A 23,632-nucleotide genomic window follows, 5' to 3' on the forward strand; every position below is an offset into this window, starting at 1 on the left:
TCAAAGAGCTGTTGCCCCTGTGTGAGCATTTGGTTGGCCAGTAGAGGAAACAAGATGCTGCTTTGGTCACAAAATCCCACCACATAGAGTGCTCTCTGGTTTAAGATGTCGGCCATTGCCTTCCTCTGGTCTCCTGTTCTCCCCTTCTCACAGTCCTTCCATACCAACTGAATATGCTTAGCTCTTACCTACACCAGATACCAGTGCTTATCCTCACCAATCTGTTCCCCACCAATCCTTTTGGGTCTCTCAAAGCTACATGTGCTGCTTCTTTCTGTGTCAGCAATGCTGGTTTGACTCCATAACGCCTGGTATCAGAAAGTGAGATTGCTGCCAGTATATCTAGAATAGAACAAAGGAGCAAGAAGTTCAGTGCAGACAGCTGACAAATAACCTGACTTCTTGAGCAAGATCCAGCTACAGAGCTGTGCCCTGAGCAGGTAACTAACTATTCCAGTTGGGGTGTCATGTGGCTGCTTGAACTATGGCCTGCAGTATTTCCTCACCATTCCTAGTTTATTTGTAGCCTGCGGGCAGCAGCTCCCTTCTGTATTCTTGTCTAACTCCCAGTTGCATTTCTGATCCCTTGAGCAGTCCTGTTACCTCAGCAGTTTGGATAGCACTTATCTGCTACCTTGACCTCTCCCCTGCATCTCTTCTGTGGCCTTTCACCTGAATTGAAGTACACCTCCACCAAGGCATTAAAGGCCGAGAGGCACGTCAGTTGTCTTGTGTTGTAGCTTCTCTCTGCCCCTCTGCCTTGTGAGAGTTGTATTCATGCAGGCCGATTCCTCACATGTATGTTTAAAGTACGACAAGAAAGGGCTAATTAGTCCCAAATAGCTTCCATGCAAAATACATTCCAAGCTTTGTGCCAACTAAGAATTTAAACAGGAATATTATTACGCCTTGACATTTCTGATTCTTTGGCCCAAGCCTCATGATATTAGTAGTTCACAATTAATGTCTGTAGTACAGTTCACTATTGGTCTTGTTTTTGGAGAAAATAATAGAGTTTTTCTGTCTTCTGTTTCCAATTACAGTACAGAGTCTTTTAGATTTCTGCCATCCAGTGACACAGATGTGTACAATTGTCTAAGTTACTTGAAGCATTAATTTTTTTTAATAAACCAAGAGCAGCTTAACCAAGTTCTAAAAGTTGCTCTCCTGCTTTATTTCCTGACTCTTAGGCCACATTCTTAAATGATGTTTGGTTCTGATTTATTTTGTATTTTTGTAGCGCAGTTTGCCATAATCCATTCGTGGTGCGTGATCAATTTCTTCCTGGCTGCATGTAGAAAAGCTTTCCATTTTTTCTTTTTCATTGTTTGTAGTCAGAGCATAGACTTGAATGATGGTTGCGTTAATAGGCTTTCTATGACGTCTGCTTCATATTATTCAGTCAGAATGGCTGCTAGGTGCTCGTTAAGTATGTCATTATTAATGCCACCTAATTTCTTCATTTCCGTTTTCAGAGCAAAACACTTTGTAATTATCTGACTTATAATGTCCTATTCTACTCCACCGTAGTTCACTCACCTCAAGTATTGCTGTGTTTAAACATTACACTTCTTGCTTTTTGATTCTGAGTTTACCTTTATTCACACTTCTCATATTTAATGTTCTGATGATATATGTAGTACACTATTGGACTTTCTTTTGCCTCTGTGTGCATCAGCAACTATACACTTTTTCATTTTTAATCTATTTCATTTGCAGTAACACTGTAAAAATTTATCCTTTGCTCCTTCCCCAATAGCTGATCGAGTGCCTTGTGATCTGCTTGTCTCATTTGCCAGCACTCTCTTGTTTTCTTTTGATCTATCTCATCATAGGATTTTCAAGGTATAAAATAGTCAGAAATGGTCTACCATTGCCATTTTCTGCAGAATACTAACAAGAGTGAGCTTCAGTGTGTATAAAAAAATCCTCTGCTAGTGTCATCTTCCACTACTGCTGTGTCTCAATACCTTCCCTTTATGAGTTTCTCCACCACTGGTACTTCTACTGATATGACCAACAACTGATGAAAGGGACAAGATGCACCTTAATCTGATATTTTAGCACTGACCATTCCACCTTTGGTGACTTACTTTATAATGGAATCTAGTATCTTGATGGTATTACTTGGAGCATCCTTGGCACACACCAACCTCTTCACGTTAAGACATACATCTAAGAAGGAAATGGAAACCAAATTGCATCCTTTAAGGGTCCTTCAGTGGGACCAAGACAGACTGTTAACATCATCAATATTCAACAGGAAGAACAGTCATTGGCGGATGAAGTAATAGATCTGAGACTCAAGAGATCAGGATCAGGCAGAACTGCCTGTCTCAGAATATCATGTGTATGTAGATGTACCATTCTAGTCGGGCTCAATTATAGGGTTTAAGGTGACTGGAGCATATTTCCTGTTCTGAAGGCTTGCATGAGAAAATGCAACATCCTACTGCCGTGGTGTACGTCATGTGTTATTCCAACAGGCAGTCTTCAGAAGGGGGTCTCTGCTGCATTTTCTTTCCTACAGTAGTAGCTTTGCAACATGGTGTTCTGAGCACTGTACTGGCAGGTGTTTTGTTTTTTTGTTTTTACTCACTCTCTAGTAATTCTGAAGACAAACTGGATTCAGTTTTGCCATCTATTGTACTACTATTTCTTGTTGTCTCAGAGATCAGCTGGGGCTGAGTGGGGAGATACGAGCATTTTGCCTCTTCCAGCAGGTTGTGGTGATGGATATCAGGATGGAGAAGACAGAACACCCTTTCATAGGGAAGGGGAAACTTCACAAAAGGGGTAAAGTGAGCAGTCTCAGTATTTGGGAGCGAACAGGTTATTTAAAGTAAGGGAACCCCAGGAATAAAGGGCAGTGCTGAAGTAAATAAATAAATATTTTTTAAAAGGTGCTGAAGCCTCGGTGGAGCATTTGTGACCTTTGCTTGGCCACAGCAGAATACACATTACTGGCTCTCTTGATAAGGGCTGGGAGGGGCTTAGCCGGGCTCTGGAGCCAGGACTTGGGGAATCTCTTCAAAAGCCAGTGGGCTAGGGAGGCAGTGGATCCCAAGTTCAGACCAGTTTAACCCAACCAGCCTGAGAAAATGTTCCGACTTTTCAGCCACACAAAGCATTGCTTTCAGGTGAAACAGGTGTTGCAGAGACCCCTTCGGCCCGTCCGTTTCCCAGCAGTTGTACAGCAAAACAGGTAAGTGGGGGTCGGGAGGATGAAGCAACACTGAGCAATCTTGACTTCTGTCTCTCATAGTAGGACTTGTTTTTTACACAAGCTTTTATATATGACTGCCTACTCGACAAGACAAGTACCCTTTAAGTATGATGAATACTGAAGTCAGATCAACAGAAAGTAGCATATTTCATTTTCTCTAGACTGACAAGCTTGAAAACAAAATATATCTTCTTAAAAAACTGTTTTGACAGCCACATCTGTTTCTTTCTGAAAACATCCCACCTTCCAACTTTGTTACACTGTATTCTTCATTCAGTTCTTCCACATCCTGTCTCCAGTGTGTGGAGTTTCATAGCTAGGGCCAGGTCAGTGCAAATGTGGGGCAAGGTTGATAATCTCAACTACATATTTCAGATGCTGTACACAGTATGAGTACTGATCCACATGTCAGTTTAATCAACAGCAAGGAACAATGTCTTTCAAGTCTAGGCAGAGGCATGCAGACCATGGCACTTAGTTCTAGTGTCTTGGGATGCATGAAACCCTCACATGGCATGGATCTCACATTCTTCTGCTTTCCATAATATAATCCCACATAAGAAGAACCTTTAACCTACTTTTGGTCTTTTGCATCAAAAAAGATTAAGGAGTCCTATGGATTTAAAGACTAACAAATTTATTGTAGCATGAACCTTCAAGAACTATCTCTTGCTTTATCAGACTGCTGTCAGTTGTAAACATACCTGGAGGTGAGATTGTAGACAGTGAGTTTGGGGCAAATACATGCAGAAAGTATTGCCAGGGACAATTACATTAACAACACTGTCTGTTTGCAAATCTGTTATTGATAAAACAAATATTCTGGCAGCAGGACAGCAATTAACATGTATCAGATAAGAAACTGACACTGTCCCATTTTGAGCACATCATGAGATGTCTGGAAAAGACAATAATCCTGGGGAAGATTGAAGGCAGCAGGAAAAGAGGAAGTCCAAATATGAGATAAATTGACTCCATCAGGGAACCCACAGCTTAAAGTTTCCAGAAGCAGAGCAGAGCTGTTGAGGACAGGACATTTTGGAGATCACTCATTCATAAGTTTGCGATAAAGTCACAGGTAAATTGATGGCACATAACAACATTTTTTTTAAAAAAACTCATTTTGATTCAAATACTGTATCTGAAACCAAACAAGAGGTTCCAAATGAATTGTAACTCCTCTCCTCTGCCCTTTATCTCCATCTGAATTTTCTTTGTTTCACAATGGTTTTTACATGTAGTACTCTTTCTGCCTCACCAAAGCAGCATTAAGGAATCAAATCTAAAATGATGCTTTCCTTCTCAGAGGTTTACATATCGAAATATTGTTGAAATACCACCTACAAGTTCATTTTGTAGGCAAGACCCAGAAGTAAGAGAAAAACAACTTGCTATTTCTGCTCATCTTTGGCAACGTATAAGAAAAAATATATATTTCAGGGCAGTTTTTTCTATATGCATCAAAAATACAATATCCAAGTTGGTTTTAGAAGAGGCTCTGGTGGATGTGGAAACTATTGAGCAAATAGAATCATAATCCCAAGTGGAGATAGTACAGTCAGAACTCAAAAAGATATTTCATTCACAAATTCTACGGAAAACAGTCATGCCAGTCCAAATTACCAAAAATCGGTTTCAGGTAATAAAAACAATTTCCTATGAAAACAGACAGAGAGGATCCAGAGGAGGGACTTTGTAAACAGCAACAATATAAATCGACTTGGGGAGAATTGCCCTTTGACCCCGATACCTTGTCCTGTCTAAGCAAACTTGATTTTACATTAAACGTAATTAAATACCTTTGTATTAAACATTAACCTCTTGTTAACAATCTGTGAACCAATGTGGAATTTATATATGGGAAGACCTTCATTTTAGGATTGGATGTACAACAGAAGGCAGTCCAATAAGGAGCCGGGCCAGCCGGATTTTTTATCAAGGCACCTAATTTTAAGACATTGATATTTCACATCTGTGTTCTCTCTTGTTTGTGCTAAGCCAATATATCAGTGTTGGGATAAGGTGAACTCTGATGCTTTATTAAAAAAAACACACACACACACACAAAACTGGGTCAGCTAGGGAGAAAGATCACAGGGGTGGATGTTCCTGCTGTCAAAAACATCACTCTCAGCTTAGTACATCAACAGAATACTATCCACATTCATGCCCCTCCCCCATCCTTTTGGAGAATGAAGCAATTCATCACATGGAGAGAAAAAAAAATCAGCTTGAAAAAAGTAGACACTGCCAGTGGCAGGGGGACCCAGTTCAGAAGCAAAAATGGCCATGCTAACTCACATTGGCTTTTGTGTCATGTCATAAGCAAAATAAAGCTGAATGAATCCATTTTACTTCTGCAACGAATCTTGTACTATTTATTCATGTAGTCACAACTTCAGTTTTACTTCTCCATCTCTAAAATGGAAATATCCTTCATGAGGCAATTGATGGGGGGGAATACTTGGTATCGTAAATCATTGTATAAAGACAAATAAGAAGTAGAGTAGAACTAGTTCTTAATCAGTCATACTCTATTTTAAGTCAAAATGGAGTGATACTCTTCCACTACGATAGAGCAGGCCGGACAAATGGTCCTACTGAGCACCTTATTTCTAATACCTGAAGGAAGAAAAATGCCCTGTACTTACTAAAGGCACATTTCTGAGACAAGTGAGATCCTTTGCCAGAGCCTCAACTTAGTCTATTTTGCAAGAACAACTCAAAGGTTAAGAAATATTTGCATTCCTTCATTTCAGAGGATACAAAATATATGGGCAATACTGCTCTTGTTTGTTTGTTTCTTCTGTCCAGAACCCCCTGTGAAGATCCCAGGTATAAATGGAAACTATTACAATACCCAGTAGAGCCTGATTCGAATGTTTGTGGCCCCTTCCCACTTCATGTTACAGTATATTGAAATACCACAACTTGAATAACCAGCCATTTTTCTCTCCCTTTTGCTTTATTTACTATCTTGCCCAATGAGGATTTTTGAAGAACTTGAAAACTTGCCGCCACCCCTTTTTGTTTTTAGTTGAGTTAGCCTCAAAAGCTCTTGAGATGGATTTTAGCATTTTTCTTTAGGACGACATGACTCTGTATATATGCTTTGAAAAGCTCTGTATCCAGTCACTCTTATACCCAAGATTCTCTTCTTGTGTGAACTGTGAGGAAGCTTATTCTCCCTCCTTGTTTTGCAGTTTCTCCACAGATTCAGTGCATCACCAGACCCAGACATGGCCCAAGGATGTGGGTATACTTGCTCTTGAGGTATATTTCCCTTTCCAGTATGTAGACCAAGTTGAGCTGGAGAAATATGATGGTGTAGAGGCAGGGAAATACACGCTGGGACTAGGCCAGAAGCAGATGGGCTTTTGTGCTGCCCATGAAGACATCAATTCCTTGTGCCTGACGGTGGTACAAAGGCTGGTAGAGAGAAGCCAACTGTCTTGGGACTCTATTGGCCGTCTGGAGGTTGGCACAGAGACCATAATTGACAAATCCAAAGCTGTCAAGACCGTTTTGATGCAGCTCTTTGAGGAGTCGGGGAATACAGATGTTGAGGGCATTGATACAACCAACGCTTGCTATGGAGGCACAGCCTCCCTCTTCAATGCCGCTGACTGGGTGGAGTCCAGCTCCTGGGACGGTAAGTGAGACCAGACTCAGCCTGGCCAGGGTGTTTCCATAGCACAATCCCTGTGTTTTAGACATGTCATGATTCCCTGCACTCCGCATAGCAAGCCAGAATCCAAAATAATACCAGTAGAAATAAAAAACTACAAAGGGGGACTGCTCAGCAGCCCAAATGTCCAAACAATAACATTGGCTTCTCTTTCCAGAAAAGAGGTGGCCTTGGCCATTGATCTCACAAAATCCCCAGCTTCTGGGTAAAGAGGGAGGGAATTGTTCCTCTCATAGCAATCAGTCATGGAATGGCAGCCTTCAATTTGTGTGTGTGTGTGTGTGTGTGTGTGTGTGTGTGTGTGTGTGTGCGCGTGTGCTATCCCATCTGAACGGCTTTGTGTACACTAGTGAGATAAGTTTCACATTGGAATGATAGCGGCAACATGTTTATACCAAGTGGCAAAGCTGAGTGATCGAATTGTCCATCTGAGACATACTCCAGAGTTACTTCCTTTGGGATTTTCAGACATCAGTGATATGAGGGGAAGGTTTTGCTATAGTGTCCAGGCCTGCTCAATATACTATTATCCCTTCTGCTAGGGATTCCTTGTAAAGAAGCCATGCTGCCTAAAGGGCGTATTTCCTTGAAGATTTAGTCCCCAATCAATGCTGAATATATATATGTTAAAGGGTTTGCCCTTCCAGGTCTTAAAAGTCTAGCCACCACCTTTGACATAGTTTAGGAGCTCTACCACCAGGTAGAGTGCCAGAAGCTGTCTGCCTCTCGCACATCATGTACAAGCAATGGGAGGGAAATGAGGAAGATATAGTGTAATTGGCTCCGGCAGAACAAAATGTTCCAGCAGCCTAAGTAGCTTTCATAGGCATGCACAAAAGAGACAAAATTACTGTCATCTCCTGAAATGCTTGAAGTTCTATGGGTTGTACTCTGGCTAGCAACCATAATTTGTTGCTATACCATTCACCATATAGGCTCTTGTTTTAAAAAGAAGGACGTAAAGCTCCACATGACACTGACTCATATGACTCACTGAGTTCTTTTATTTGCACCCCTGGGTTTCTTTCCCCCATCCCACACTCTGATTTTTAAATGGGAAGGGAGACATCAGTTTGCTTTGAAATATTGGCATGTTTGCAGTGCTCACTCTGAACAGAGGCTGAGCACATCCAAACGGCACTCTGCCTAGCCATCATGTTATCCTTGCCTCTCCCTTTTCCTTGGGAGAAGGATCCACCTTTATTGTCTATGTTTGCATAGCTTTGTAAATTGCAGTTTAGACAGACAGTTAAATAGTACTGCTAATTAACTGTTGCTGAGCTGCAATTTATATCTACAACTGAACTTCAATATATTTTAATCATGAAAATCAGTAAGGGTTTGTCTGTTTTTCCAGTGATAATGTTCTTCCCATGCTAGGACGCTATGCCTTGGTGGTTTGTGGTGACATTGCGGTCTATGCCACTGGGAATGCACGGCCAACAGGAGGAGCAGGTGCTGTCGCTATGCTGGTTGGACCAGATGCTCCTCTGGCTTTAGAGCGAGGTCAGTATCATAATTTTGCCTTGTCTGGAGACAAACACTGTATATGAGGCTAGGGGTTTCAGCTATGAAACAATCATTGGACATTACACACTTTATCACCAGCTGAAGCAGGTGGAATAGCAGCACGGGGAGGCTTTCCTGAAAGTAATTTTCTAAAATGGAATGCAGGGAATTAGTAGTACTACTGCTGCAGCCATGTAAATACTGGAAATTAAAATGTATTTTATCTCTTAAATTGATTCTGTTCATATCCCATATTTTCCCCAAGTATGCAACTCACTATTCAAAAGTCCACTGTTGTCACAGGTCAACTACAGATCATTATGAAACAAACCCGTGGGTATACTCTGCAGCAAATGTAAACACAGTCGGCAGACAAAGAAGAATATTGGGCTTCTACAGCATTCACATTAGATGTGCATGAATTAGTACATTGAGCTTTGCTGGATTGGAGATTCATAGAAGTCTTGCTGGTGAGAAAACAGATCTGTGTTGGTAAAACATACCAATTTCTCTCACACAGATTTCAGGGATGTGGAAGTCTTAAAGTACAGGAGAGCTGCTTTTCCATTTTAGGCAGAGAGTGGCAATCTAGTCATTAGAAAGAATTAGTCCCTTATTTCTGAGATATTAGCATGCTCAGGATGTTCTCAGGGTAACTGCTTTTCTTTTACAACCAGCCCTACCCTGCCTTAATTAATCTTCCAAATGAGTGTAGAAAGAGCTGTGTTTGGGTGTAACTACATTAGAGAGCTGAATCAGAATAATTTGCTCTGATTTGGCTTGGGTTCCATTTGATTTGAAGCCTGTGTTACGTTTCCTATTGTGGTCAGTGTTTGCACAGGGGCTGGAGAATGTTTCAGGTTCACTGTTTGCACTGGATGCAATGCTTGAAGAGAGAGAGCTTCGGGGCAGGAGAACCTGGGCAACAGGAAATGTTGATCCAGGTCTGTGTTTTCAGGGGAAAGGCACAGTTAGCCCCATTTAGAATTATGGTGAAGGCTTGGTTTCCTACCAGAAAATGTGCACTAAAATTTGTAACTAATGGGGAAAGTGGCAAAAAAAAAAAAAAAAACACCTTGCACGAAGGAGGAGGGATGTACAAGGCAGAGAATCTGTGCAAAAGCCCCATTGAGCAAACCAGGAAAAGGTCCAGCTTCGTGGAGAGAGGGAGCAGTGGGCAGAGCAAGGCAGAACGAGCAGATTACAGGGAAGGAGGTCCTGGCACTGGGCACAGACAGGACAAGGTTGGCAACATGCATTGGCACTACAGATGTACGGCAGCAGGAGGAAGAGGAGGAGGAAATACAGCTGCTTGATTTCCTTTTGGTATGGGACGATTGATACTTTCCATCTTCCATTTAGGATAATCACCGGCTGGGCAGTGGTGGCAGTAGGACGACAAAGCTTAGCAAAGTGCCAAGAGTCAGGCTCTGTAGTAACTGGGCAATTGTTCACCATCACCAGGCACAAGGTGGTTAAAGCTAAAAGGCTGCCCGCCCACCTGGGAGAATAGATCTACAGGGCTCGCTCTCCTGGTCACTGCCTGTTCCTGGCACATGGGCCTCTCTCTGGGGACGGAGAAAGGCAGGCACTGTTAGGCCGAAGAACAAAGGGCCCCCTTGTGCAAGTCCCAGGAAGGATGAGGAGAAGGGGGAGGGTGAAGGGAGGGAAAGAAGCAGGCAAGCAGAAATGTGAAGCTTCAGTTCCCACATCAGTAAAAAGAGAGAGACAGACAGACAGACAGACAGACAGAGAGAGGTCCCTGGGGAAATTCAGGCAGTCTAGAGGAAGGTCTACTGAGTTGGGTCAGTGTAAGCAGAAAAAGGATGAAGAGCAGCAGTTCTTTGGCGTACTCTCCTTCCTGGTCAGGTCCAGAACTACGCCTTGAATGGTCGCAATGACCAGATAGGCGGGATATAAATAAATAAATAAATAAATAAATAAATAAATAAATAAATAAATAAATAAATAAATAAATAAATAAATGTTACAATGACATACTTTTTTCCTTTCCCTCCTCCTTGAGGCCTATTTACGTTAAAGCAATCCTTTGGAAAACGTGTCTCTGTAAATTGAAATTGACTGCGAGTCACGGGATGCCACGTGGTGCTTCGATCGCAGACAAAAAAACGGGAGGCAGGGGCTGACCAGAGAGGCTGCTTGCCGGGAAGGGAAACAGAAATGCACGCACCGCCTGGTGAATGAGGAGGCGGGGGCTGGAAGGGACCCAAGGAGAGGTGCTTGCCCAGGAGGGAAATAACCCTGCAGCAGGAGGGAAGGAAGGCCTGGCGGCATCCTCCGCTCCCGGCGCTCCTCCCGCCCTCCTTACTTCTCGCAGCGGTGGCTCTGGCTCTTTTTGCTGCTGCCGCCGCCTCTCCCACCGTCTCCGCTTGTTACCTAAAGGCGCAATTTGCAGCGATAGAGGGGTTTACATATGCGGAAATAGTTGAAATAAACCAGGGTTTCATATGGCTGCTAAAATAAACGACCCTCTGGTGGAAGAGTATTTTACGCCACTTGCCAGCCAGAATACCATGCTTCCTTTAACATCGTAGAGATGCCTTATTTTAAAACATTTTTATAAAAAACAGAGCCCTATTTAATAGCGCTTCTTATTGTCTGTGAGACCAGGCCCAATTTAACGCTCACCTTATTCCACTTATTTCACACTGAAACAGGTCCCCTCTCCCTCTGCCTGCCCTAGAATCTTGCCACCTGGATTGATCCATTCCTTACCATTCGATGGCTCTCACTGAAGCCCCTGGTGGGCATCAGAATGTCAGAAATCAAGATATTTGCACCTAAAGAAAGAGTCTCTCTCTCTCTCTCTCTCTCTCTCTCTCTCTCTCTCTCTCTCTCTCTCTCTCTCTCTCTCTCTCTCTCTCTGAGGAAACAGTGGTGGTTTTTTTTACTATAGTTTGGGAGATTCATCAGCCTCAGAACCTAAAGATAACGTCAGCCAGTATTTTACTGATAACATTTTCTCTGATTATCTCTGGGTATGATACGTTTCTACTGGACCACAGATAGTAAAATGATGACTAGGTTTACTGAATGGTGAATTCCCTTTTCCACTGTTGTTAGTACTTACTGGAACATCCATGGCTCATTTTCCCTCCCAAGGTGTCCGTGGGACTCATATGGAACATGTCTATGACTTCTACAAACCAGACTTGGCTTCAGAGTATCCTGTGGTAGATGGACAGCTCTCCATTCAGTGCTATTTCCGTGCTCTGGATCGCTGCTATGCCACGTACCGCAAGAAGATTGAAAGCCAGTGGCAGAAAGGTCTGTGCTGCTAGAAGAAGTGGCGACTTTTTGCTTTTGGTCTTTTCACTACCTGGCCTCTCTCTCTCCACTTCTATGAAGATGTCAGAAGGTCTATCGCTGTCCAGCTGTGTAAGACTCTGTTGAGGATTAAGTAGGATGAGAGGAAGAGTCACTAAAAAGAAAAAAAACAATGTAAAAATCAGAAGGAGTGTCCTTTATAACCCACATTCATACTGAAGGGAATGATCACATTAGTGAAACTAGCTTGTGTGCTATCTGGCAGCAAAACAAACAAACAAAAACACCGCTGGATTTGCACCTCAGCTCTGCAGTGGATTCCTGGAATGCAAATATCACATAATTAGGATGAATTATGATTCCTCAATTCCTCCCAAGCCTCAAAAACTGTGGCTTACTCCCAGCTGCTTGGGGAAGGTCTTGTCCTCAGAAGAAGAGAGGGGTTATGTTGGTGGTGATTTGTAGTTATGCTGTAGCCCTCCATTTTGCCCACAGCCATGTCCATGTTCATTGTACTGCAAGGGTAGATGTGAGCTATACCATCACCACTATTCTTTCATGTCATTATCCCAGTCTAACTTTATAAGAAATATTGTACACCAAAGCAATGAGGATAGAGAAAACAGACACCAAGTGTGTGTCTCTCCACTTACACTGTAATTGCTGGTGATTTCTATTTCCCTTAACTTTTCAAATCTTTTTCCTTGGAGACAGCTGGGATAAACAAGCATTGCACTCTTGAAGACTTCCAGTTCATGATCTTCCACACACCATTTTGTAAACTGGTGCAGAAGTCCGTGGCACGGTTGCTGCTGAATGATTTCCTTGCATCTTCCAGTGCCAACACGGAAAGTGGAATCTACAAGGGACTGAAGGAATTCAGGTTAGTGGATCCCTCCTCTAGGAACACCTGCAGGGGCAATGGGGAATGATGAGTGATGTTCACAGCTTTTAGCAGGAAGTCCATTCTCCTTCTACCTGGCTAGAGCTAGAGATAGTGCAGCATTGGGACTTGGGCTGGATCCCTACCGCTAGTTGAATGTTCCTTCATAATAAAATTGGAGGAATTGCCAGAACTTTCCAAAGAACCCAATCACAAAGGCATTCAAAAGAAAATCAGACAACCATCAGTCAGATATAGTTTGATTTGGATTCCTGTATTAAACAGCAAATTTTTATTGCCTTAGAGGCCCCTTCCAGTACTGTATCATTATACTATGAGTCCATGAACTTAGTTGAACATGTCACCTTTATGAAGAAAAATAGCACTTTAGGCATTTTAATTGATTTAGATAACTATATGCAACTGTGTGCACAAAGACAAACACTCATGTCCAAATACCCAGGTACACACACACACACACATATACATACAGTATATACATACATATATATATGCCAGCCCACCTCATGTTTGGACTAGAACTAAATGTTCTTTTTCCCTCTAGCAATGTGAAGCTGGAAGAGACCTACTCCAACAAAGAGGTGGATAAAGCTTTTCAGAAGGCAAGCCAGGAGCTGTTCAAACAGAAAACCCAGCCGTCCTTATTCCTCTCTGCACGCAATGGAAACATGTACACACCATCAGTATATGGTTGCCTTGCATCTCTCCTGGGACAGTAAGTTGCACATGTTCTCTCCTTCAGTGATGTTGGTTTGCATCCTTTGCATCTGCCACCTTTTGGACAGTCCTTGCTATCTCTAGAGCTCTCCTCTAACACCATGTTTTGACTGAACCTTTCTTTTCCTTGTCAGTCTTCTTCATTGCCCAGTTTTCACAACTAGACATACTAACTGGGAATACCCAAAGTATGGATGACATCAGCCTTTGTTCCCAGTGACACGTCCTTCTACTTAAGGATCTTTTCTAGTCATTTCACAGCTGTTCTTACATGTCTTTGTTTTTTTTCCTGATTTCTTGGCTGCACCTGCCATTGTGACTGAAGACTGAACCAAGGCATAGAAAATCCTTAACAATTTCTTCATTGTTATCATTAATGTTACCTGATTCTTTTGAAGTCATGATTTTTATCTTTTTCAGATGTAATCTGCTTTATTTCTTATTTATTACTTCTTCCACCATAATAGTAATTTAAAGCCATTTCTATTTTGTGCCAGTATTCTGATTTTTATTTTTATTTTTTGGGGTGCATTCTTCATTTATCTACAATATGATCTCTCATACTCCTTCCCTTCTGAATCTAGCTTGAACATCTAGCGTTTCATGCTCCATATGTAGTAAAAAAAAGTCTTTGCTTTAAAGTCTGGTCATCACTTTGCTTGCATGGGAAAGGCACTCTTTGGCATCCCCTTTACTTGGAATCGGAATGTATATTGAATGATTCCAGACTGTGAGCCATTAGGGTTCCCTCCCCTTCTTTGCTGACATATTCTCATTAGGATATAGTTAGATTCAGCCTGGATTAATTCTTTTCATATTCCATCTAGGAAAATTGGGGGCTCGGGGGGGGGAAATATGGCTTTTTTTTCCCTTTCAGAAAAGACTTGCAATGGGTTTTCTGATATCTTACAGGTACTCTGCCCAACAGCTGGCCGGCAGTAGAATCGGAGTTTTCTCTTATGGCTCAGGACTAGCAGCCAGCATGTTTTCCCTGAAAGCATCCCAGAATTGTGCTCCAGGTGTGTTCCATGTTTATGCGAAACTCCCCTTTCTTCTCTTTCCAAATATTTTGCCCTGTGGGAATGTCCTGAAATATTTGAGCTTTGTTTTGTTTGCCACACTGCTTGTACATCTAGGGGGACGTGGTGGCGCTGTGGGCTAAACCGCAGAAGCCTGTGCTGCAGGGTCAGAAGACCAGCAGTCGTAAGATCGAATCCACGCGACGGAGTGAGCACCCGTCGCTTGTCCCATCTCCCGCCAACCTAGCGGTTCGAAAGCATGCAAATGCAAGTAGATAAATAGGGACCACCTCGGTGGGAAGGTAACAGCGTTCCGTGTCTAAGTTGCACTGGCCATGTGACCACGGAAGATTGTCTTCGGACAAAATGCTGGCTCTATGGCTTGGAAACGGGGATGAGCACCGCCCCCTAGAGTCGAACACGACTGGACAAAAATTGTCAAGGGGAACCTTTACCTTTACCTTGTACATCCATTAAATTTTAGAACTGATAAGGCAATGGCTTGAAAAGTTCTGCTCAAGATGCTTCTAAAGATGTCACACACACTTTTAAAAGTAAGACAGAACACCCCAAAAGTAAGATCAACCCACATACTGCATTACTTTTCATTGTGCTCTCATCACCCCTCAAATAATGAGTTACAGTTAAGGATGTTATATGTGACACATTGCTTTGAGAACATAAGATAAAAACATAAGAAAAGCCCCGCTGAATCAGGCCAAGGGCCCCATCTAGTCCAGCTTCCTGTATCTCACAGTGGCCCCACCAGGTGCCTCTGGGAGCCCAAGAGACCACTAGAGGCCTACTTGTCTCGTGGCAACTCTGGGAAGAGGATCAATGCCATGTATCAATGTTCTCGTCTGCTTCTCCCGATGGAACAAGGACTCTGACCAGCTTAGATCCCTCAGTTCCCTCTGCTGAGCAGGATTGTCTTTAGATGCTTTAGGCTGATGTCCTTTACAGCAGTGACCCCCAACCGTGGGCCTCCAGATGTTCTTGGACTACAGCTCCCAGAACCCTTCACCACCACCTCTGCTGACCAGGATTTCTGGGAGTTGAAGTCTAAGAACATCTGGAGGCCCAAGGTTGGGGACCACTGCTTTACAGGGTTGTTGTCAGGCTCGAGTGGGACATGCCCAAATGTGCCCCTCAGCCCTATTTTTGTGGCAGTTGGATTCTCCGGGATCACTACTACCCCCCACCCCCCATGGAAAAAGAAGAATTCTACAAATGAAAGGAGAATTGCAACTCCTGAAAATCTCCAGATATGACAGTTTATTTTAAATATAAACTTTTAAAAGTAACATAGAACACCCCAAAAGTAAGATCAACCCACATACTGCATTGCTTTTCAAATGTAACGTCATTGTGCTCTCATCACCCCTCAAATAACGAGTTACAGGGTTTTTTGCCCCAAAAGGTATTTTTAATGTGATTTGGGGAACGTACTTCTGTTAATGTAGCCTAAAACAGCACTCACCTTTTTTGCAGCTGCCTCATACTGTTGGCTCATATTCAGCTTGTGATCGACAACAATTCCAAGATCCTTCTCACATGTAGTGTTGCTGAGTCACATACCCCCATCTTGTAACTCTGTGTTTGATTTCTTTTTCCTAGGTGTAGAACTTTGTACATATCCCTGTAAAATTTCATTCCGTTGTTTTCAAAGACTGTTAGGATGCACTACATTGGCACAGTCCAAGACTGGCTGCTGGTCTCCCCCATGGAATATCTGGTTGGTGGGAACCAACCAGGACAAAGTTTGGGGAACCAGAACAAACAGTTTCCAAGCCTAGACCATCTGGTCTCATTGCAATATGGAGAAAAATCTGTTTGCAACCCCTCTGAATGGGGAATTGAGAGGGTGTTATCAAGTACAGTCGTGCCCCGCTTAATGATTACCCCGTATAACAACGAATCCTCTTCACGACAATGTTTTTGGGATCGCAAAACAATGTTTTAATGGGTTTTTTTTTCGCTTTGCGATGATCGGTTCCCTGCTTCGGGAAGCGATTCTTCGCATTGCCGACGATCAAAACAGCTGATCATTGGGTTTTCAAAATGGCCGCCGGCTGCTCAAAATGGCTCCCCACTGTTTTTAGGAGGCGTTTTTCGCAAGACAGACACCCTCAAAGGGCTGCTGTATGGAGGATCTTCACTGGACGATTAGGTATTTCGCCCATTGGAACGCATTAACCGGTTTTTAATGTGTTTCAATGGGTTTTTTATTTCGTTTGACAACGTTTCCACTCTACAGCGATCTCTTAATGTCATCAAGCGAGGCACCACTGTATATTTCATAGTCTGAGGTTTCACTTTTGTTTGAGCATCTGAGTAGAAAGGGAGATAAAGGTAGGCATCTGAAGGGCCCAGGCCTAAGCTCACTGGCCAAATGGTTTGAGGAATGTTTTCCTTGCTCCAGTGAAGACCAGAGTTGCTGTGACCTCTGGGAAGAGTTCTCACTCCAAGGTATGGTATCTTCTCTCTCTTCCAGGTTCCCCTCTGGAAAAATTGGTATCTAGTCTTTCAGACTTGCAGGCCCGCTTGGAGTCTCGGAAATGCGTTGCTCCAGAGAAGTTTGCTGAGATCATGAAAATCAGAGAGGACACTCATCATTTGGGTGAGAGCAAGAGCAAATATGGAGTAGCCACAACTTTGTCTTGGGAATACGGCAGTGCTGCCCAGTCTCCCAAGTGGTCCAAAGAATGCCCACGAGGAAAGGAACACCACAGGCAGCAAAAATATGCAGCTTTCCTAGGAAAGTTCTCCAAGCATGAACATGCAGGAATGTGGTTTCTAGCTTATGGATGTCACCTGTGAATGCTGATACAATCTGCATTTCTAATGTGAACAGTTTAAAAGTGTGTTGACTGGTGTGTGTTTCCCTGTAGCAGAAACACATTAAATCAGATTCTACTTCTGGGCTGGATAACACAATTCTAAAGCAAAGGGAAAAACAGGTACTGCTTATATAGCACCCCATTCTCTGGGCAGTTTGCAATTCAATTATGCAGGCTACATGTTGTCCCTCTAGTGAGCTGGGTACTTAATTTACTCATCTCAGAAGGATGTAAGTCTGAGTCTACCTTGAGCTGGCTACCTGAGCCCATCATGAACAAACTCATGTCATGAGCAGAGTTTTGACTGCAGGACTGCAATTTTACCACTGCTCCACAAGGCTCTTTCCTCCCTGTAGGGCCTTCACTTGAGCTGAAGGGCTTTCCTGTATCTACAAAGTATGTAAATACCTCTTTTGTATGACTTTTTGCAGTTGCCCAAAGAGTCCACCCTGATTGGCAAATTGGAGGCAGTGCCCATCAAGGGAGATAACAATGCTGGCACAAAGTGCTCTTTTTCCATGCCATTGGTTTTGTTGTGAGTTGCAGAAATAGAAAGGGCCATAATCTACGATGAACTTTGCCCTGGCTTAGCCATTTGGTCCTACTATTGCTAAACTTTGTGAAAAGACACATTTCATTCAGCAGCTTTACAAAGTAAAGAGATGACATTTGGCTCCTTTTCCTGAGACATCATGGCGTTCTTTCGTGTTGAAGGTTGTCTTTGTTTTTTAAGTGCCTGCGACAAAGTTCTGTGTTCTTGCTCTTGAAATCCTAAACTATATCCCATCAGCAAATGCACACACCGAAAGGAAGAGTGAGTGGCCATTGCTTTTGAGCGTTATTGTGGCTGATGACCCTCTCAACATAATCTCACCTCATTTTTACAACCTTCGACCTTTCTTTCTGCAGTGGATCATACTCCCCATGGCTCCAAGGATGACCTCTTCCCAGGAACTTGGTACTTGGAGCGAGTGGATGACAAGAACCGCCGGAAGTATGCAAGGAAACCCATCTAGGAGAGGAAAAAAAAAACATTATCAGGGCTTTCCTGGTAAGTCAAAATCCCAGTTCTGAGAAGCAGACACTTAAGAGAAGGGTGCACGGGGTGCTTCCATGGCCACATGGGGAAGAAAGGGAAGAGGGGAGGGCTTTTGCAAAGTGAAGTGAAGGACCTCCTGGATGACGTGTCTTTGTCTTGAGATAAGCTTCTCCAGTATGCCTCAGAAGCAGGCCCCATCTAGCTCTTCCTTCACTATGGAGAACCATTCAGTAAATCAGACTCATTTCTATTCCCCCTTAGAGTCCTGCCGATATATGGAGAGAGCCTGAGGTGACAACTAACATAACACAGCAAAGCAGCACTTGGGTCCTGCACTTCTGAAGATGCCTACCGGGTTCCCAACATTCAGCACCATTTTGTATCTGCATTTTCTAACATGAAGCTGTTTTATGTCTAGCTTTCCATCTTTGGGCTTATGTGACGAATGGATTTGCATCTTCTGCCTGCTGTGACTGCTGGGTGTCCACAGTTTGCTTTACTGGTGGCACCTGCTTCTTCCCTTAGCATCTTTTCACATTGTACTCTTCGCTGGTTTACTTGAGTGTAACAGTATTTTTGTTTGGCTGGCAACAAGATGTAACCTGAAGAGTTGACAGCTCCTGGCAAGGGAGAACCTGCAGCTGCAGAACCCTTGAAAATGCCCTACAGCTCGCCGTTCCTTGTTCAGCTAAATTCTCAAAATATTGTTCCCCGACCTAGTTCTAAACAACATTTGATTTTTGTACAGTTTGGATGTTTGTTGCAACTAATGAATAATTCCCAACTAGGCTAGAAATAACTGAAGGGCTGTATAAAAATAAGTATAACAAATAAAGGAATAAAATGAAACTCTCCCTCATAGAGCCATAGTGCTCAGTGATACCTTAACATGTTTGATAAATAAAAAAAGAGAGCAGGACAAGAGACAAAGAGTGATATGAGAAGGAAACACTTCAAGGTCAGGAGGAGTGAATCTGCCTATAGCTTAAACATTTCATGAGATATTCTAGTGCTGAGGTTCTGCCAATTGAAGCTAAAACTGCAGACTGGCTGAGCATATTGGTCAAGGTCAACAGCTACAGAACAGTTTCCCAGGGAGGAAGAAGCTTCTCATCTGACAGTGCAGAGTCCCACATGGCTAGCTTTGGGTGGGAAATATCACTTTTCCCAGAGGAATGTTTTATTTCAGGGAAAGTGTGGATGCTCAAAATCTTTTTAATGAGGAGAATCCAGAGACTTGGGTAAGTTAGGGAGGCAGCTCCCCAGACATTTTCATCCTACCTCACTCTTTGGAACTCATACTGAATGCCACAGAAGATCCAAAATAGCTGGAAATGGAAGCTTCAGCCTCTCAGAAATGTTATTTTTGCTAGTCATTAAGTATGGTGGTAACAGCTTTGCTACAGTATTTCACAGCAAGTGAGTACACCCCCTCACAGTTCATAAATATTTTAGTATATCTTTTCATGTGACAACACTGAGGAAATGACACTTGGCTACAATGTAAAGCAGTGAGTAGACAGCTTGTAACAGTAAATGCGCTGTACCTCAAAATAATGCAACACACAGCCATTAATGTCTAAACCGCTGGCAACAAAAGTGAGTACACTCCTAAGTGACAATGTCCAAATTGGGCACAAAGTGTCGATATTTTGTGTGGGCACCATTATTTTCCAGCACTGCCTTAACCCTCTTGGGCATAGAGTTCACCAGAGCTTCACAGGTTGCCACTGGAGTCCTCTTCCACTCCTCCATGATGACATCAGAGAGCTGGTGGATGTTAGAGACCTTGCGCACCTCCACCTTACATTTCAGGATGCCCCACAGATGCTCAATAGGGTTTAGGTGTGGAGACATGCTTGGCCAGTCCATCACCTTTACTCTCAGCTTCTTTAGCAAGGTAGTGGTTGTTTTGGAGGTGTGTTTGAGGTTGTTATCATGTTGGAATATTGCCCTGTGACCCAGTCTCCAAAGGGGAGATCATGCTCTGCTTCAGTATGTCACAGTACATGTTGGTGTTCATGGTTCCCTCAATGAACTGTAGCTCCCCAGTGCCGGCAGCACTCATGCAGCCCCAGACCATGACACTCCCGCCACCATGCTTGACTGTAGGCACGACACACTTGTCTTTGTACTCCTCACCTTGTTGCCGCCACACACACTTGACACCATCTGGACCAAATAAGTTGATCTTGGTCTCACCAGACCACAGGATATGGTTCCAAAGATGTACGTCCTTAGTCTGCTTGTTTGCAACAAACTGTATGTCTGCTTGTCCGCAACAAATTCCTCCATGCCTGGGATTCCCCCTTCCACCACCACTTCTGGTTCCGCACTGGGGTGTTTTTTTTTCCTTTCAGTTTGGGCACGCAGGCCCAAAAAGGTTTGCCGCCACTGGCCTAGACCATCTTTATGTAGAGCAACAATTCATTTTTTCAGATCCTCAGATAGTTCATTACCATGAGGCGCCATGTGGAACTTGCAGTGACCAGTCAGAGAGTGAGTGTGATAACACCTGCTCCCCCTTCATACCTGAGACTTGTGACACTAACGGGTCTCAGGACACCAGGGAGGGAATACGGCTACTTATACAAGCTGTCTACTCACTGCTTTACATTGTAGTCAAGTATCATTTCTTCAGTGTTGTTGCATGAAAAGATATACAGTGGCGCCCCACATAGTGACGATAATCCGTGCAGCAAAAATCGCTGCAAAGCTATTTCGTCACTATGTGAAAATAAAAAGCCCATAGGAACGCATTAAAACCTGTTTAATGCGTTCCTATGGGCAAAAAACTCACCTTTAAGCGAAAATCCTCCATACGGCCGCCATTTTTGCAGCCCGGTAAGCGAGGAATCTGCGCGAAAACACAGCGGGCGGCCATTTTTTTACCCGGCGGCCATTTTGGAACCGCCGATCAGCTGTTGGATAATCATCGCTATGTGAAAATCGGTAAGCAAAACATTTACCATTTAAAACATCGCAATGCGATCGCTTTTGCGATTGCAAAATCTTCATCGCTATGTGGATTCGTTGTTAAACGGGGAGCCCATTAAGCGAGGCACCACTGTACTAAAATATGTATGAAATGTGAGGGGGTGTATTCACTGTTGTCATATACTGTATATCTATGTCTCTGTAAGGAGCCCCACAAATCCACGGCACAGCTACACCATTGTTCAAGCATTCTCTAAAAATAGGCTAGATGTGTGTCTCACAAATGAGAAAGCAGACAAGAGAACCAGGCAGAGGGCTCCACCTCTTCACCACCTACCCTTGCTTAATACTGATTGGGTACAGATGAAGGGACAGACCTTCTCCAAAAACTGAAAAATAAAGAATCCAGGTAGGAGTTCAGGGAGAGGGCACACAAGTGGCAAATGAAGAGGCTGGAGAACAAGTGAGAAAACATGGCAAGTTTAGCAAACTGAGAGAAATGGTATCTGCCAGCACCATTCTGTAACATTCCATTGCCTATATCTGGAATAACTTTTAGTTTTAGGTAAGCAGCTCTAGCTTGGCATACAACATTACAGTGGTGCCTCGCTTAACAAGGATAATCTGTACCAGCGAAATCGCTGTAGAGCAAAATCCTCGTTAAGGGAAATAAAAAATCCCATTGAAACGCATTGAAAACCCATTCAGTGTGTTCCAATGGGCTGAATAACTCACCGTCCAGTGAAGATCCTCCATGGGGTGGCCATTTTTGGTGTCTGTAAAGCAAGGAATCTGTCCATTTTACACAGTGGGCGGCCATTCTGAAGTTGCCAATCAGCTGTTTTAAAAATGTTGTCTAGCGAAGAATCGGTTCCCGAAGCAGGGAACCGATAGTCGGGAAGTAAATTTTGCCTATTAAAACATCATTTTGCGATCGCAAAAGCGTTTGCAAAACAGTCATCATATAGCGGTTTCGTCATTTAATGAGGTAATCGTTAAGCAAGGCACCACTGTACTTCAGAGATGGTCCTGAGGCCTGACACAAAGCATGGATTCCAGCATTCTGTCCTGAAGAAGGATGGCTGAGTAATAGGCCCTCTCTTCTTCCCTCAAGGGTCTTGAATAACTCTAGTCCCATAAATAGCAGAACTAGCCTAAACAGGAAGACTGACCATTTGACCTGTAAGTTGCCTTCTATTGCACAGTTATCAACTCTACCTCTAGAGAAACAGCCATCACAGCTTCCTGCCAATCCTGTTAAGGCAGGGACAGATTGCTGGATTTGCTCTGTCTTGCAGCATCCAACTAGGGAAAGACCCAACACATATGCAAAACAGCAACACAACTATAGCACACCTGGATGGAGGAAACAGAGTTGTGTGTGTGGCAAGATAAAGGAAAACTTGTCTCCACTGCAGCTGCAGAGAAATTGGACTCCTGCATACTCACAAAAGGGAGAAGATGGGCCTATCAAGAAGGACCAACACATCCATAAATTGAGTGTTCCTGGCAGGTACCTGTCAGTGTCTGCATCACAGTCCTTGCAGGCAGTCATCTCCCAATGCCTTTGGAAAATCGCTACATCTCCTGTGCTCTTACGTGTGGAAGATGGGATAGAACCTTTCTTGATAGTGAACATTAATATGAGCTCATCATGAACCAAGGAAGTAATGAGAGAGAGAGAGAGAGAGAGAGAGAGAGAGCACATTCTGAGAGGGACACAGATCTCCTTTCAAGCAACAATGCTGGCTTATTCAAACCTCATGTGCTTTTCAGGAGTTAGCAGTTTTAATAACTTCGTTTCCTAAAACTGTTATCACATGTTCTTAGTTAGCAATCATTTCCCCATGAAACTGTCCTCCCTTTTTGGAGGGGGACAGATATATAATCTTTGCCATGGATCAGAAAAAGAAAACAAACACCAGGGTGGATCATAGGCAGCAGTTCCTGCAGACCTTCACTTGGGAGTTGTGACCCCTCTTCTTCTCCTTGAAGAGACTCTGACTGCAATCATATGCAGTTTTCCTAATTTATTTTATCGTAATGGGGCTTGCCACTGAGTATGTATGCATAGACATTCTTGGACTTTAAAAAAACAGTAACAAAAGATAGCATGTGAAAGTTTAAGTTTAAGGGGGAAAACACAATACTAGTGTTTGGTGGGGAAAAGCACTCAATGTGGAAATAAGTGAAATATGGACAGAACTCATGCCAGGGTCGGAGACCTCACTCTCATCGCTTCTCTTTTCACGTTTGGGTTTTACAACAGTGGCCAACCAAGTGCCATCTACAGGCTATAGGCAGCTCCCCAAAGTCATGGTTTCTTTTGGGTTGTTTATTTCTGACATTATACACCACCAGCAGCACCACCACCCCTTAGTAGAAATCATTATTCTGGGGGGGGGGGTGTCTCAGAGCAGGACACCCTGGGATTTCCAACAGGCCCTCCCAAACACAGTCTTTCT

The 23,632-nt window shown here is 43.3% G+C and overlaps 1 protein-coding gene across 1 annotated transcript; it reads left to right on the forward strand.

Annotated features, from left to right (window-relative positions):
• The first annotated feature begins 3,014 nt into the window (after positions 1-3,014).
• On the forward strand, positions 3,015-19,079 carry HMGCS2 (3-hydroxy-3-methylglutaryl-CoA synthase 2). The gene is made up of 10 exons (XM_020813182.3): positions 3,015-3,205; positions 6,430-6,878; positions 8,295-8,420; positions 11,547-11,711; positions 12,426-12,594; positions 13,160-13,330; positions 14,245-14,351; positions 16,846-16,971; positions 18,101-18,242; positions 18,492-19,079. Exons 1-9 carry the CDS (start codon positions 3,102-3,104, stop codon positions 18,205-18,207), a joined length of 1,524 nt encoding a protein of 507 aa, XP_020668841.3. The 5' UTR covers positions 3,015-3,101; the 3' UTR covers positions 18,208-18,242; positions 18,492-19,079.
• The last annotated feature ends 4,553 nt before the right edge of the window (positions 19,080-23,632 follow it).

The sequence above is a fragment of the Pogona vitticeps genome, chromosome 4 (genome assembly GCF_051106095.1).
Source record: "Pogona vitticeps strain Pit_001003342236 chromosome 4, PviZW2.1, whole genome shotgun sequence".
Taxonomy (NCBI): domain Eukaryota; kingdom Metazoa; phylum Chordata; class Lepidosauria; order Squamata; family Agamidae; genus Pogona; species Pogona vitticeps.